Source organism: Ictalurus punctatus, chromosome 12 (assembly GCF_001660625.3).
Source record: "Ictalurus punctatus breed USDA103 chromosome 12, Coco_2.0, whole genome shotgun sequence".
NCBI lineage: Eukaryota > Metazoa > Chordata > Actinopteri > Siluriformes > Ictaluridae > Ictalurus > Ictalurus punctatus.
Window position 1 is genome coordinate 24,383,392 of NC_030427.2, and position 17,819 is coordinate 24,401,210.

Here is a 17,819-nt window from a genome sequence, read left to right on the forward strand (position 1 = left end):
GTGGCAAGAAATCTCACCAACTTGGACAAGAAAGCCAAGATTGTTTTCCATTTTTTTTATGGAGCTCTTAGAAAGCCATTCAATGAATCCTTGTTTCCACATTTTATACCACCTGATCATCAGGCTCTAATGTTATCTAAGGTTGGAAAATCGTTCTTTCTGTAAGGCTACAACATCGGGTTCCAATTTAAAAAAATGTCCTGGGTAGAGCCATTTAGGAAGCAAAGCACCATTAAACAGCTCGAGCCTTTGAAACCCTTAAAAAGCCCTTGAGTAGCTCTGTGTTGTGAGTCTAGTTGTTTTACCTGCAAGGCCACAGGTATGAGAGCACTCAGACCAGGAAGACCAATCAGACATCTGGCAATTGATGGGACACTCAACCACACAAGAAGCATTCATTTGCCACTTCTTTTCAAGATTAAGCTGAAACACAAGAGATTCATTTGATTTTGTGAAATGTGCAGAGTTTACATAAAAGCACAATATAGTGAAAAGAATAGTACCATACCTCTTCACAGAATTTAAGGTCTACAGATTTGCCATCACTGCGCACACAGTCCAGCATGCGTGTTTTGATGCCACTCCCACACACAGCTCGCTCACTCAGCTGGCATGTACTCCAGTCTACAAAATGAACATGGTTAATTTTATTTCTGCACGCAGGACAGTAAGCGTCACCAACTACGATTTCTCTGAGTTTACTGAAATCACATTCACAAAAATATACTGACAATTACCTGTGATGTTGTAGGAGTAGTGGAAGCAGTTGGAATTGATAGTGCAAGGCTCTTTCTCGGTTGTAGGTGGACACTGTTTTGATTCACCAGGCTGACGGATGGGGATGGCAGTCCTTTCTCGGGTGTTATTCACGTTGCATGGCTAAAACAAACAGAACCCTTGTTAACATTTTCTATGAAAGTCATATACACTTACCGGCCACATTAACAGGAACACCTGTACTCCTGCTCATTAACGCAAATGTCACTCAAGGGACGGCATGGTGTGCATTCTAAGATGCTTTTCAGCTCAACCCGGTTGTAAAGAGTGATTATTAATTAGGTTATTTGATTATAATTGGAGTTACTGTAGGATTTCTGACAAGTTTGGCCATTTTCCTCTGATCTCTCTCATCAACAAAGCATTTCCACCTAGAAATCTGAATGGATTTTGTTTTGTTTGTTTTTTGCACCATTCTGTGTAAACTCTAGAGACTGTTGTACATGGAAAGTGTAAAGTAGGTTGTGTGTGAAAAGGTATATTATGCATTATGAATTGTGAAAAATAATTCATAAGCAGTGTTAGCAACAAATTATAATGCATGCATTGTTTATTGCTCTTTGTCTGTGAATAACTACAGTATAAATAACTTTTTATTATACATTGTTATATGTTGTAGCAAATACAAAATCTGGGGGAAAAGATGAAAAATAAAACGGCACGAGTCAGTGTGCAATCCGAGTTTCTTTGACGTTGGCAAAAAATTCTGCTTTAAGCACTGCCAAAATCTTCTAAGAAAACTAATCCTGTAGTAATGTCACGGGATTCAATTGGAGAGTTTGACTGACTCTCCCTGCCATTTCTCCCGTAGGGAGACTTTCTGCATAGTAATTAATGTCCATTACAACTCTGTGGCAGAGTGCTCAAAGATCACATTTGGTGTGATAGAATACGCCTCTGACATTTTGTCTACTTTTAAACCAAACTCTCATACAGAATATTAATTAAGCAGTGAAAGCCAAGCACCCAAGCAGAAGTTTGACAATGCCTGGCTTCTCCTACCTTCCCAACACATACTCTGCTTGTGATTGCTCCTGGAGAACTGGCAATTCCAAATGGCATGACTTTAAATTCGTACCAATCAAGCCTGGAGACCAAGCTGTGCTGCACAACCTTCTTGATAGAAGAATGGAAATTTGGGTGAAGATTGGGGGAAGTTAGAGCTTCCTACTGACCAATCATTGTGCATTGTCTAAGTAAAGGCTCCGAGGTTTAAAAAAAAGTTACAGTGCTTTAAACAATGTGAGCCTTAGGGTGGTATTAAAAAAATGCCTGCTGTTAAATAGAAAGCTGTGATGCCAAGGTGGTGGCAATAATGTGAAGAAAAGTTGGTATAAAAACTTAATAATTAATTGCCTAACCAGTGGGCATCGACTCCAGGTGCTCCAATCGGACAGGACACAGTCCTCTGGGCAAGGCAGCTTGCTGGTTCTGGCTCCAAGAGGCATCTCCTCTGGGTCACACAGGTAATCCTCCACCGGATCTGAAGGCCCATCGATTGTGTTCTGCATACACCTACAAATAAATATTTGACAGATTTATATTTATGGGAAAACCTATACAGAATTATGTTTTGGATAGATTCAAGATGTAAAATGAAAGAGTTATTACATCATACCTAACTTTCCTGGTCTGCACGCCCTCCCCACAGTTCTCCTTCAAGTCAACATTGCTGACTTTCCAGACACTCCAAGGTTCAGCTACCCAAACATACTGACCACAATCACTCTGGCATGGTACTACCTCATAAACCTGTTGCGATATCACAAAAACCCCCAGCATTGTAACACTCATATAGAATGTGAATCATGACTAACCTAAAAAATGACTATAAATGTATATTGCTCACCTGAGCCTGTAGTGTAATTCCCGTGATCAGAGAAGGAAGAAATTGAGAGAAAAATGGAAGGAGTTATTACTCAGCATTAAAGAGAGGTATTCTGTTTGTTCTTGATGAAATATTAATTGCTTTAGCAGGAAACAATAAATCATTGAAATAGACCAGGGACCTCCGGTGCTGAACAGACACCAAAGACTTCAAAGTTCCCAGCTCACCTGATTTACATGGTCGAGTTTGGGGCATGGTCTCCCACCATTGTAGGGCTTCTCTCTGAGCCATTTGGAGCGCACTTTGACCCCACTTCCACACGACTTGCTGCAGCGTGACCAGTTTGACCATTCACTGAGTTTACAATCAGATGGACATGGAATAATGCACGCTTCTTCAATATATCCTGTGTTCAAATGAAAACAAACAAGAAAATAACAGATGATTTGTTTCATTAGATATAACTGAAATAGCTATTAGCAGTTAATCAAATGGACTGCTGGCTAATTTACTTTTTTCTGTTTTTGCTTTATGATGAGAATAGCTGCATGTACTGCTTCTGAATTAATGCTGATTCAATCAAGTAATGCAGAATATATTTGAGTGTAAATGATGCTCAGTGTAGGTAATATTCATTCAATATTACACACAAAACACACAAAAAAGTTTGCACATTAAATTTTTAAGGAAAATATCACCATTTAATATTTGCCACGCATTAAAAAAGGATGCAGAACATCTTGGTATTAACAAACAAACAAACAAACAAACAAACAAACAAATAAATGGGGGAGGGAGGACAACTTTGATAAAAACCTGTATTTCTCTCCCCAGAGAATAGCCTTTAATATTGGTAACATTTAAAGACAAGTAAATGAATTATAATATGTTAATTTTATATCATTTTCAATAATCAGAGCAGGTTTGCTCCTGAATTTCAGGCAAACATAAAATGTTGAGCAACTTGAAATGAAATACCGTCACAAACAATTTATTTCCTCGCCATCTGTTTTAAAATCACACTTGGAAATATGTGTTGCTGCGGCGGAAATCATTTAAAACTCATTACCAGCACAGCCAACATGATTAAAAAGCTGAATGCACTGTCTGAACTCAAGTGTTTCCCATTGTTATGGTAACATTCACACTAAATTCTGTTCCATGCATGCACATAACGCTGGACTGGATTACATGTAACATTCATATATAGATCGAGATATTATACAGGCTGCCCAGTTTAGGAAACATGTAAACAATTCATTAGGAATCTGCAAACAGAATGAATTCATACAGAAGTCGTTGCGTGTAAACATAACTACTGTCATGCCTGGAAGGTTCCTTGTTTCTAGGGATAAGTGGAATATTTAAGCATGAGAAATACATAGTAAAAACCTCGCGATTGATCTTTGTCTCTGCTCCTCAACATCATCAGTCTTATCTGGTCTAAGAAATAACAGCAGATCCTGCTGTTGCTCGTGCTGTGGATATGGGAAATGTCTTATGCATGTTAGTAACCATGGTGATAGTTTCAGATAAGGTTAAGAATACAGGCAGGAATGCTTAGATCTCCATGCATATCTTGCTCAAACAATTATCTTAATTCTTATGAATAATACACACCTACATATCACAGCTACTGTCATTTCCTTGCCTTCCAGATTTATACAAACAGCATTGATATAAAGTATAAATAAATAAAAGTGTAATCTGATCTATAAACACAATATAATATTCTTTCCAAGGTTAAAATGTTTTAATTCCCCCTCCTCTAAATGATTCAGTAGCCACAGAGGGCTTCCTGCCTAAAGGTTTTTTTTTATAGCTTTAAAAGGCTGACAAACTCAACCCCCTGCAAACTGCCTCAGGCAGCACATCAGTCCATCACACAAAAAATATTCACAAAGTGAAGAGTGTGGGCTCAAACTGGAATAATACTGTAGATACATGATGCAGTAATATCAGCAAGGCTTCAGTTAAGGATTTTGGGTCTGTGAGTACATCTGGACCTGGGTGAGAAGACAGAAATCAAACCTGACTGTGAATCATAAAATAAGGAGCCTTCACATCACTGAGATCTTGTATACGCCCAAAACACATCAGATTTTTCCATTACTGCTTTGATCTGAGGCAGCACATGATATAATTCCGGAAATAACGATCTCCAGTTCCAAGAGATTTTTGTTCTTCTGTTCCATAGCAAAATGCTAATTTGGTTCTGTCGGAAGCGCCCTGACAGATTTGGGCTGTGAATGATGCAGTGGGCTCTCACATTCCACATTGATTCGCTTCTATTGAATTTTCCATCAGTGTATGCTAAGTGTGCACAATGAGGTGAGTGTTTTCCTGTCTCAAGTTGAGATCTGCCAAATGAAGGGAATTTATTATGGAGAACACATACAATAGCCTTGTATCTCCTTTGTTTAATGAAAATAACTGGACAAAATACAACTCCCAGAATTTTGAGGGACGTCCAGTATTTAATGTATGTTAACACTTTATTTAAGCAAAGTGCTCATAGTGCTACTTGAAACCTACATAAGCTATTCATAAGACTGGAAATATTGTAAACCTACATGAATATTTATAAAGGATTATTTCAACATGCATCTTCTGTTCTGTCATTTAATGGAACCTTAATGTGAAACATTATAACATTTTGGTTGAATTTTGGCACTTTTCAAGCTGACTTACGTTATAACATCATGAGGACTGACTTTGGCAGACGTGTCAACAATTAAAACCATTTTTTCCTACCAGAAGTGCACCAAGTAGGTTTTAAGTCAACTTGACATCTGTATGGAAGAAAGTAGCCTTTCTGTCAGCTGACACTGGTCAGTTGTCAAGAAAAGTTTCTGTCATGTGACCCCGTAAACACTATCCTCAAGTGTTGCCACGTGGACTTAATTGGGATTATATGTCATGAATATACACAAAATAAATTATGATATTAAATTGGGGGAAAGCAATATATATTTTGTACTATCAATTTCAAATAACAACATAAAAGAGAAATATTTTCCCCCACATGTGTGGAAGCTTTCCCTGCAGGGAAAACCAACATTGCACAGAGTCCTTAGAATACTATACCTTCAGTGAAGCATAATGACGGTAGCATCATATTGATTAGATACCCCTGGCCTCTTGGTTGCTTCTCTGACTAATGCCCTCCTTATCCTGTCACTGACTTTTTGGTGTATAGCCTCCTCTAGGCAGGATTGCAGATGTGCCATATTCTTTCCAATTTTTTATGCATTCAATGGTGCTCTGCAGGATGTTCAAAGTTTGCCCACTTCAATATTATGAGATTTTGTGTAAACTTATGAAATATTACCCTAATTAAGTCCATTTCAGTTCTAAGTTGTAATACTACAAAATGTGAAAAGGTTAAAGGGGGATAAACATATACAACATATATACATATACAAGACACTGTGTCTGCTTGTTTGTGTGTAGTGAACATAGCTTTAGTGTCGCACCATGACTGTTGCACCGAGATGTCTCCACAAGGCGATTATCCTGGTCGTAGCACACCATGGCCTGGTAGCGATAGCCCTGGCCACACTCCTTAATATCACCTTGAACCTTCATGCCCAGGATACCCTCCACACGGCCTCCCTCAGGCAAGATGCAGTCAGACCAGTTGCCCACAGGCTGGGCATTGTACTTATTACAGGGGCAGTATTGGGTCTCGCTTAGAGGATACACCTGAGTGTTCTTGCAGTGGTCTCGCTTCTTACTCTTACCTTAGGGCACAAAAAGAAACACACATACAAAACATTTTACAGCTCCATCACTACAGGACTTCAAAAGAGCCTAAACGTGCAAATTGTTCATGTGGATTGAAGGTACAGAGCATTCATGTGATGTAAATTCACATGGAAATGAAAACAGGGTGCTATGTAGGCAAGTTAAGCTGCTTGACTTTCACCTCCCCCCCCAAAAAAGTGCTGAAAATTGACCTTTGATGGCAGAATGCACCCTCCAACACCACAAAACATCCCTTTAGATCTGCTGACTGTGAATAAACAGATTTCAACAGTCTAAACCAAAGGCATATAACCTAATCCTAGGTAATCCTGCTGCAAATTTGTGCAGTCCAAGGGAAACCTGAAGGACAGATGCAACTAGTACACAGATTAAAGTGACACCTCTTTTCAGGTATGAAATAAGCACTTAAAATATACATATCGAAACAATTTGATAAATTAACTTTGAGGAATGATCAGAAATATGGGCTAAAGTGCTTCATTTGGTAAGAGCTTGTAAATGTTTATGCTGGAATTTTCAGTCATAAGGTATCACCTCGACCCTCGCCCATAACTCTAGCTTTAATCTTAGTAATTATACAGATTGTGTCTTACAAGTATTTGTGAAATATAGAGTTGTCCAAGGAACTCCAGTTCGACCATTAGAGAAAAAATATCTTGCAATCTGTCCACAAAGCTTACAAAATCTACCGTACTCACCTACGAGTGTCCTCCTACGAGTTCTCACCCCCACACAATCAGCTGCACAGGATGAGAACTTGGACCATGCAGTCAGCTGGCAGTCATCTTGACATGGGAGCTGGCAAGCCTGGGTGAGAGGGGGCATGGGGCCCGCCAGCTTCAGACAGGCCGAGATGTCCACCTGTCCACCGTCCTGCTTCTTGCAGGACACAGCTTGAAAGAGAATGAGAAACAAAATGGCCTATTCACCACATTATGCATCTTTATTATCCCTTTTACACTGGGAAACATTGACACAGACTCATTTACAGATATGGAATAAAACCTGACCAAGAGACGGATCAGCATCTGCATAGTGTAATGCTTATTGACTACATCCACACGTGTATGAGAGGGTAAAAGGCCCTCTATTGGATTGCCTCTCCAGCCACGTCTGCGTTTGCCAGGATTCTATTACAGGTAATGAGGCCTAATTCAGAAAGAGCTGCCGAAAGTCTGCCTTATGATCTGATCTGGAGTATATATTGCCCGTTTTCTTTATGCTGCTAATAGAAGTCTGAGAAGAATGTCCAAATAGCCTCTTAAACTTCACGCTCTAGTTTGATGCTTTCCGTTTATTACTGTTGAAGTGTTCTCACTTATGCACTATTCAGTTCCTTTACAGTCTTTCACAAGCACTTTATCTCTTAGTACTTTTATAACTAAATTAATTAAGGAAAAGAGTTCTTCCTAAGCTAATGCAAGTTTAGTGGGGTGGACCTGCAGTGCACTGCTACTGCTGCCGCTACTGTGTGTCTTTTGTGCAATATGATAATAATACAGTCCACTAGCAAGAAGTGTTTTTATTTGATCAGCTATGATAAAGGAATAAAATTATGTTAAATTTAATGTGATCCATCATTTGTTTTAAATTGTGAGTTAATAATGGATGTTAACATTTAAAATTTGAAAGGAAATACACTCACCAGCCACACTTTAATAGGAACACATGTAGTTCTGGGATTTTCACACACAACAGGCTCTAAAGTTTACACAAAATACTACCAAAAAAAAAAAAGCTCAGAAATTACAACAGCTTAAATCTTGAGGGTAGATGGGCAGAAGACCACATCAGATTCCACTCATGTCAGCCAAGAACAGGAATCTGAGGCTACAGACTCACTGAAACAGTTGATGATTGGAAAAAAGTCCAAGCAATGTTTTTTTTTTGTTTGTTTGATTGTTTGTTTTACAATATTTAACAACCTCATTCCTGTTCTTGGAGTGGACAGGAGTGGAACCTGATCCACCTTTATTTTGCTGTTGTAGCCCATCTGCCTCAAGTTTTGATCTGGTGTACATTCCATATGCTCACCACAGTTATAGAGAGTGGTTGTTTGAGTAACCAGAACCAGTCTAGACATTTTCCTTTGACCATTCTCATTGGGTGTTTTAACAAGGTGTTTTTCCTGCAGAACTGCCTTACACTGGATGTTTTGGGTTTTGTTTTTTTGCACCATTCTCTTGAGACTCTTGTTTGTGAAAATCCCAGGACATCATGGCACCATCTGGAACCAACAACCATGCCATGATCAAAGTCACCGAGATCACATTTTTGATGTTTGATGTGAATATTAACTGAAGTTCTTCACCTGTATCTGCATGATCTTGTGCATTGCACTCACATCTGCTACATGATTGGATCTTTGGATAATTACATGAATAAGCCGAAGTACAGGTGTTCCTATTAAAGTGTACGGTGAGTGTATGTGGCATCAAAACAATTTGAAATGGAGCAAGACATGTGTTGAAAGGATATTCAGATACATTACAGTGTTTATACTATGTAAAGATATGTATACATTTAATTCACTTCTTAGAATTTGACTTTTATACTTTTCTGAATTACAAGACAATCAAAAAAATCCTGTCTCAAATACAGCACGTTTGCAATCCCCAGTTTGAAAATCCAGGTTTGATGTGCTCAGTGGTCTCACTGATCTACCATATGGTGAATGGGTTTGTATTTGATTCCTTTAGAGTTCATAGTGAAGTCTTAAGCCTACGGCTGAGCTTTTGACCACATTTCTTAACCTCTTGCAGTGCAGCGTCTTTTAGTTCCTGTGGCACTTACACAGAGATTAATGTTGCATGCAGAACAGCCCAAGGTAGCACTTTGATGCTAACTAACTCTCCCTCACTCTCCAACGTTTGAAACACCAGAATTCCCTGCAGAGGCAAAAGCTCATTTGCACATTCTAAATACACAAGCACATCTCACAAGCTGGTTAGAGTTTCGACTCTGCATCCAGATTAGGTTTTACTGAACCTTTTTAGCTAGCTTTCGGTCTTGATTAAATCTTGCTGTCCAAAATAACTACACTCACTTTGATGAGGCCTGCCACATTGTTAAAATACTTTCCAACCATGTAGCACAAACATAATGCCAAACAGTTCTTAGTGTGGTTTTAGATGGGGCATTGTCATTTCTTCAGAAAACTTAACCTACAAAGCTTTGTTTTCTTTTGGCTCACGATTCCACAGTTCACAAATTTGAAGGGATAGAGCTGGAGTAAATGAAATTGATGAACTCAGCAAGAAGCTAAAGCATGCATCAATCTTTTTTCACCTTTCCATTCAAGAAAAATATTTTTTTTAAAGACGCATCTATTCACCTTTTGGCAGACTTCTCCTTGAGGACGGATGAAAGATTACAGTATGAAGTATACAGCATGCAGCATAATGACCATAAAACTCATTATCATGTTTTTTAACTTATTCACTTATAGCTTCAAAGCTATTTTCAAAGAAGACATTAAATGATACTTATACCACAGCCATATTTTTTTTAAATATCTAAGTCATAATGCATTGATTGAGTATGTTTGCTTCCACATGAATATTTAAAGATTTCTAATTAATGCAGTGTGATCCAAATGTAAATATGTTTTCAGACCGTAAAGGAGTCTACAGTTGGTGTGATGATACTGTGTTTATTCTACCTCTGGCTTGCAGTCCAGGTCCACATGTCTCCTGAGCTCCAGGACTGTCCTGTCGAACGGACCATGGCACCAACTGACACCGCCGCCATTTATGTGTTTTCCACCTTAAGATCGGCACGTTTCAATCACTCAAGTACTCCTGGACATTTGTCACTATTTCTGCATATACACAACACATTAGACTGACATAAATTTTGGTTTTCACCTGAAGCCAGGGCACACAGAAGGCGCCTCACACTCCTTTTCTTGGTAAAGCACTTCTGGGCAGTCCTGACCCCCATTTGCAGGCAGCTGAATGATTATTCGTTTCCTGGACTGCTTCCTCTTAGTAGTGCCACCTTGAGAAGAAGAGCAACAGGGGGTAAATTTATAATCACTAGGTAACAATAATTTAAAAAACAGGGTTTTGAGGCCCATAATGCCTCAAACCTGGTAATAAAGGGGTTCACTGAATTGTATAAGCAAAGACATGACAAAGTTCTGTTGAAATCGAATCCTTAAGTATAGTAGTTTGCCATGCCTGTTTTTAACTTTTGCAGGAAGACAATTTTTTTTTTTTAGAAGTATTAAGATAGATTCGGAGAGACATAAACATCTATAAATAATTGTTGCACTTTCTTACATAATTAGCTGAAGCATAAGGAAGATGCAATATTATATGTAATAAGCTATTGCAAGGAATAACATCACTTGGAATTATTTATTTATTTATTTATTATATGTTTGTCCGACAGTATGCAAAATTTGCTCGATGCATAGAGTTTTGGCATTATGCTAAATCCTGCATCTGATTTTCATCATTTCATTTTTCCTCACGATTTCTTTTTCCTCACGAGTGCATTAGTTATGTTCAGACAGACAGCTGGTTAACTAGACCGGCTGGTTTGTGGCATTTATTTTTAGCGTTTGATTTTCATTGAAAAAAGTGTGAAGTAGATGTGAAAATTTTTTTGTTAGTCTTTGTATAACCAGAGATTTGTCAGTTTGGCACTGGGTTGACATGAAACCAAGTTATTTTAGGGGAGGAAAAAAAAAAAAAAAGAAGAGACAGCAAAACTGTTAAATTGACAGCTCCACTATTGTGCCTTTGTGAAGGCTTGGATGCATTTCTACTGAAATCTCTGGGTGATTCCACGACTGGGCTGCCAGCTGTGCGACACTGATATTGCACTTATACAAATATGTATGTAAAGTAAAAAAAAAAATAGAAGAAATTTTAAACACCGGTAAAGTGTCTTTCACAACAATCAAACATGTTTCAGATAAATAACTGAAATCATTAATAAACCTCTATAGCTCTTAAATAACATATTTACCTGTAATATGAAAAAAATATTTACCCAAAAATATATATAATCCCACAACAATCTTGAATGAACACTTTCACCCTTATGATGAACAGTATGTTGAACCACAAGTCACATGTTCCACAGGAATTTGCATAATAATCAAGACTCATTTTATCCTCCTTTTGTGATATTGGCTGATTAGGTCACTTTCCTGAGATTGGTTAATGCATTCTTGAATATGTAAATGCACATATTCTTATACTTTGCCTATCTAACGTTTTCCAATATTTCCTCATTTTAAGTTTATGACTGTCAATATGCTGTGCACATGATGACCCACTTTTGTTTACAGCCATGGCTTAGAGAAATTCCTCAATGCAGAAAATCATCACAAAAATCCAATAAACCCTACCACCCATTTTTGGAAGTTAAATCTAGATTCAGGCAGAGACTCCGACAGAAATTTAGACAAAGAGCTACACTTCCATTTTACCATTGGGGCTGACAAAAGTCATAAAAAATAAATAATCAGCACTTCATATCAAAATGGCAAATATTTCATCTGCATGAAAAAAGACCTGAGAGGTTCATAGAGATGAATACAGTGAAGCGATCTTGAAATGCGCAGTGTCAATATTTCATAGAAATCACTCTTTGGAATGACGAGTGCACATGAGATGAAGGGTGTAAACAAACATCTGGAGTCCTTTAGTAGCTGAAATCAGCTTCTACTTTGCATATTAGAGCATTTACTCTAATTCCTTGCATAGACTGAAATCTCTTTTTATAGACGTGACAGTCTGTCTCAGTATGAACAACATGCTGCTGTACATGTTTTGTGAACACACAGATAGTAGCTAATTATCAGTTCGTTCACAGAAACCGCCATTTCACCCCTCATCCCCATAACACTACAGCCTTTTTTTTTTCATAGCATCTGTCCCGTCATATAATCTCGACAAGAAATAAAATATTATGCAGTATAGTAATGCGAGATTAGTTGGACATGTATAATATTGTATATGTTATGGCTGGTTTTAATATACAGGTAAGCCTCTTTGATTTTGGACATACCTCCTTGACAGGTTGATGGACAAGGGCTCCAGTCACTGTATGGAGTAACAATGCAGTCTCTTTTGCATGGCAGTAGACATGGTCTCACCGTCTCTGGACGCAGACTCTCGGGACACCTAGACACCAGGAAACACATATACAGGATGCTGATGATGGTTATGCCAACAGGCAGCTGAATTCCTATTCTGAACGCAGTGACAACACAGGATGTACAGGGTTTGTGTTTTATTTACTCAGAGATTTAAATTGACATTTTTGTTCAAATTATTTACCTGCAGTACCTCAAAGATATATACATATACATGCAGATACATACACATATACTCTATGCAGAAAAAACAGAAATGCTCTGTTAGCACAAAAGATTTATCAAAGACAGCAGTTTTTTCTTTGTTAACTGTTCAAAATCAAGAGAAAGCAATGTGTCTCCTCTAAAGATGCACCGATACTAAACTTCTCAGCCGATACCGATAACCGATTATTCAGAGTGATATCGGCCGATACCGATAGTTCTGCCTTTTATACCTTCTTTTAAATTAATAATAATTAATTCCACAATTCTGAAAGAAATGTGAATAAAAATGTATTCTCTCCATTTCAAGAAGTTGATTCACAGGAACTCAAATTACTTAAATTAACATTAACAGACTATAAAATCTGAGGATTAAATTAAGATTTCTTAACTTATTATTATGAGTTTATATAACGCATATTAACAGAATTAATTGACTGAATTCTAAAAATACCTCCTATTAGGCTCACATTCACTCACCACAAACAAAAACATTTGTACCGTATCACTGAACATCAAACTGGTAATATATAATATAAACTTTATATATTAACATTAACTGGATATGAATATACTACTCTACAAATATATTTTTCTGTGCAATATATACTTTTTGTCAACTCATCTTGATTTAAAACTTTCAACAGTGTACTGGCCCTTTAATACAGCGCGAGCACCTCAAGCACCACGGCAAAAAAAAAATTTTAGACTCGATGCCGAAATTCCCGCTTCAATGCTGCAGCATCATGTGTAAAATTTTAGCAGTGCAGAGCTTACTAACTGCAGTTTTGTCATCATTCCACACAAAAGACATCATCTTTACACAAATCACAAAATTGATGTGTTTTCCCGCCCTCTTTTGACTGACGGGTTATAATTGGCCCTGATCATCGGATGTTTTTAAACTATATCAGCTGATTGCCTTTATTGGCCGATACATCAGTGCATGTCTAGTCTGCTCCCTTATATTCAGAATGTTGCAAAAACCAACTAGAGTATTGTTAGTGACAAACAATATAATTTACATGCAAGCTAAGCAATCGATAAATAGCACTTGATCCAGCACACTCTATTTTTTGCCTGTTAGCTACAAAATAGCCGACAAAGACAGAAAGAATGAAGCTTAGGCAGAGATACAGAAAATCTCTGTATCTACTATTGAGAGCTGTAGCAAGTGATTGGATTTATTTATGCATTTACCTGCAATATCCACATACCAATGCTACTCAACACCAACAGTACTCAGGCATGGACAGGACTGGACATGAACATTTATTTGAATTGCTATGCATTTGTATATATTTCTATGAATATAACATCATGTGAACTGCTCAGAGCTTCTCTATGATTAGAAATTCTCTGGTAGTACCAAATATTCATCAGAGGCATGCAGCTTCTGTCTGGAAAGAGTTCAAAATCATTGTAGGAGCTTCGACATCACTGACTGACTCATCATGGAGCATATTATAAGATAATGTGCTACTGACTTTTTTCTATCCAGCAAGTCAGAATTAATAGTTAACGCTATCTATAAATTAACACTTAATCCAGCACAGCATTTTTCCCCTTATAACCTAGAAGTACCCTCTTATTTTATACTGATCACTGCAGAAAGTGTAAGGCTTGGGCATGGGGTCAAAAATGGTGCCTGTACTGTACCCGTTGAGCGCATGTGACTGCAATACCCCTACAATAGTATTCACGCATGGACAAGATTTATGGAACATTTATTTGGTTTGGTATGTACTTTATTTGAATATACAGTATTTTTTTTATCTAAATGTCTTGGCCACCTCATACAGAGTGTCCCCCGCCTTGTGCCCAGTGTCCCTCGGGATATGCTCCAGGCTCCCCATGACCCTGTGTAGTACAAGCGGTACAGAAAATGGATGGATGGGTGGATGGATGGATGTCTTGGCATTGAACTGTAGAAAATGTTCTAATTTGGTGATATCACCACCTGCTCTATGACTAGAAATTCTCCGTTAGCACCAAGCATTTGTGTTTGGGAGCAGATCACAAAGAGCACAGGAGTTTCAACAAGCCTGACTGACCTGTGTTTTAAAGATTTCGTTGGTAATGTCCTATATTATTACTCATACATACATTTCACTAGCCAGTGAGCTTCATGTTAGCATATAGGCACTGCTGCCATGATCTTGTAGCTATGTTAATCCCAAGCTAGCACGTTGGAGAAAAATATATATATAACAGCAGATAAACATTAGTGGTACAGTAATACTTAAGAACCAAAATACACCAGATAGATCACGGAGTCTTGATGATTTAGTGCGGACCACCACTGTGGGCTCTGAAGGATACCTATAGTTAGGTACTGTCCAAAAGAAAGGTGTGTGGGTGTGTAGCAGGTAAAGCCCAGGACAAGAATAACATGAAAACGGAAGTGGAGTTCATTTCCATAGCCAGCATGAGCTGCGCATGGCAGTTCCCTGTTTCACAGCTGGTGATGCCGATCATCCTGCTGTTAAGCTGAATAAATAAATAAGCATTGTTGGGTTTTTTTTTCCTTTCAGCAGACAGCTCAAAGGTGGCAAGCAGACCAACGTGCTTAAAATAGAGCATTACATACAATTTCTGATAGATATGTAGATTAGCCTAGTGGTCCATGTTCATCAAAGTTACGTACATTCAGATCTAATGATGTAAAGAGCGTACACAAATTCCACTGTAATTGCCCCCAGTGATCAATTTCATCTTTGTCATATTTGTAGGATGACCACTTCAGAGTTCAGAGTGCTTGAACACTTAACTGCTGTTTATGCTGCATCACAGGTTCAGTGTAAAATAAAGTGCTGTCTACCCTCTTCAGCATACAGAACATTACAGACACCCATGATTGGCTAGTGTTGCTGTGATTGACAGGTGAGCAAGTATAACACTCTTCCCACCCAGAGAGCATTGGCACCATTGCTCCCTTAGCTTGTTGCTGTGTATGGCATTAGCGTTGTCTGGACTCGAACTTGCAATCTTATACCACATTTTTAGGATATGATAGAAATTTAGATTGGTCAGAACAATACAATCAGCAATGTGAGAGAGACTGAAGTTTTCACAAGTGAATTAGCTCCCTGTTTAGTGATCGTTCTTATCTCACCTCTAGGAGTTCTGTTTAAAATGTAATATTCCTCCAGGAGGACACATCTGCCAAATCAGTCTGTAGGCCTACAGGATTTTCCAGAGGTTTTTTGTGATTGTTATGGCCAAAAATGTTTGATTTTGCCGAGGCTTTTTTCTTTCTTGTGCTTTTTTTTGTTGCATAAAACTACTTGAATTGGCAAAACTGCAATTGCACGAAAGTCTTTCTCAGTGATGTTTGTTGGTAAATGAGACCTTTTAACTGTACTCATGTTCGATGCATGTGAATCGAAGAGGGCTTTGGCTGAATGAGCGTTGTGATGACATTATATGACATGACTTGATTCAAATCTGCATAAAATCTGTGGTCATTTTGAAAAATCGCAAGCTCCTCCGAATATTTCTAAAGAGTTTCCTTGATTTCAAATTAATTCCTGTTATTGCAAAATTTTGGAGGGACTGATTTCTAATCCTGGATGATCTAACCCAGACGGGGAACTGCTTACCAAATATTGTCTTATCTCATCCTTAAGTAAAACACTATAGTACTGGTCTACATTTGGTCAATGATAACATAGGCAAAGTATGCTCATGGGTATAAAAAGGTATGTAAAAACTCCTCTCCCATATACTCTATCTCACACTTCCATTGCGTGGTGGAAACACTATTGCCATATATTTCAGATGTAGGTTACAATACCTGCACCCTAATCTTGCATCTGTTCATTTATCGGGTTTCGTAGTTTTTTTTCACATTCTATTTTTCTTTGTATTGTTTAAAAACTTGTCTAACATATTTCTTTCCTATGCACTCAGTTGTTCTTCCTGGGAAATAGTAAATTAAATGAATGCCCAGTGAGAATATTGCTAGACATGTTTAAATTTACCTCTGACATTCTATTATACAGGGTATGTTTAAAATAAACTGCTGAGCCAGCATTTATATCTATGGTCATATTAAATTGCCCGTTTTTTTCCCCAGTCACTCACTGCCACTGAGGCTACTTCTAGGTTGTAATGTGGGAGTAAGCCATATTGTTATGTTCAATAACATATGCAGGGATAAATTGCATAATAGTAGAAAATAAGAGATAGATACATGATAGATAGATAGATAGATAGATAAATAGATAGATAGATAGATAGATAGATAGATAGATAGATAGATAGATAGATAGATAGATAATAACAATGAGGAGGATTCATGCAGCCTCCGTATACATACAGTAGATATATCTGATTACTGTTAGACACTTATTTAAAGGTTTGTCATATTTTCATTTATTTATTATTATCTTTCTTTTTATTTGTTTATTTTTAATTGACTCTTTTTTTTTCTTACATTGTATAACAAAAAATTATAGACACCTACAGACAAAAAGATCTGGCAACTCTGCCAGATCAGGGACCTGCTGACTCTAAACATGGAAAAACTTTTCCTGTCTAAATTGTCGCGGTATCGTCCGAGAGTTTGTAAAATTAGGGTTTGTGTTGTTTTTTCTTGATTAGTAAATTAATTACTTCTTCTCGAAAACAGAGCTTAAATCATTGAGACAATACACAATACAAATGAAGTCAACTAGTTGAAATAATGGCTTAGACGCACTTTCATTTGGACTCATTCTTGACTTTGCCTTGACCCCTGTAAATACTAGGCCTTAACTCTCGGCCAATGGCGTTTATGACTACAGCCCTGCCTATTATAGTACATTTTTGGTGATTAAAGTCTATTAGAATTACCTACTACTTATGTGCAATATTTGCACAGCAGCCATTTCAAAGAATAGTAAAGTACACTTTATATTAAACAAGTTATTAATAACACTTTTTTTGTTGTTTGTTTTCACTGAAGCCAAACAATCTCTGTTAAATGTATTTGAAAGTTGTCTAAAAATCCAAAAAGTACAAAAAGAACAGAAATAAAGAAGTAAATCAGGATTTGCTCTTACTTCTTGGGAGGAACTTGGCCCACGTTGACACGTACGCAGATGACCTTGCGGGTCTGCATGCCCACAGAGCAGGAAGCCTCAGTGC

General features: G+C 37.7%; 1 protein-coding gene across 1 annotated transcript in view; it reads right to left on the minus strand.

Annotated features, from left to right (window-relative positions):
* The window catches only part of thsd7aa (thrombospondin, type I, domain containing 7Aa), a 117,275-nt gene that overhangs the window by 24,094 nt on the left and 75,362 nt on the right, over window positions 1-17,819 (minus strand). The window contains exons 8-20 of the mRNA XM_053684297.1: window positions 17,735-17,819; window positions 12,398-12,513; window positions 10,240-10,372; window positions 10,035-10,138; window positions 7,072-7,266; window positions 6,082-6,348; window positions 2,833-3,011; window positions 2,627-2,632; window positions 2,396-2,529; window positions 2,139-2,292; window positions 738-879; window positions 509-624; window positions 306-423 (exon numbers count right to left, since the gene is read on the minus strand). The exon at window positions 17,735-17,819 is cut by the window's right edge and continues 168 nt beyond it. Of these exons, the coding sequence (XP_053540272.1) occupies window positions 306-423; window positions 509-624; window positions 738-879; window positions 2,139-2,292; window positions 2,396-2,529; window positions 2,627-2,632; window positions 2,833-3,011; window positions 6,082-6,348; window positions 7,072-7,266; window positions 10,035-10,138; window positions 10,240-10,372; window positions 12,398-12,513; window positions 17,735-17,819 (1,749 nt within the window). The remainder of the gene's footprint in view (window positions 1-305; window positions 424-508; window positions 625-737; window positions 880-2,138; window positions 2,293-2,395; window positions 2,530-2,626; window positions 2,633-2,832; window positions 3,012-6,081; window positions 6,349-7,071; window positions 7,267-10,034; window positions 10,139-10,239; window positions 10,373-12,397; window positions 12,514-17,734) is intronic.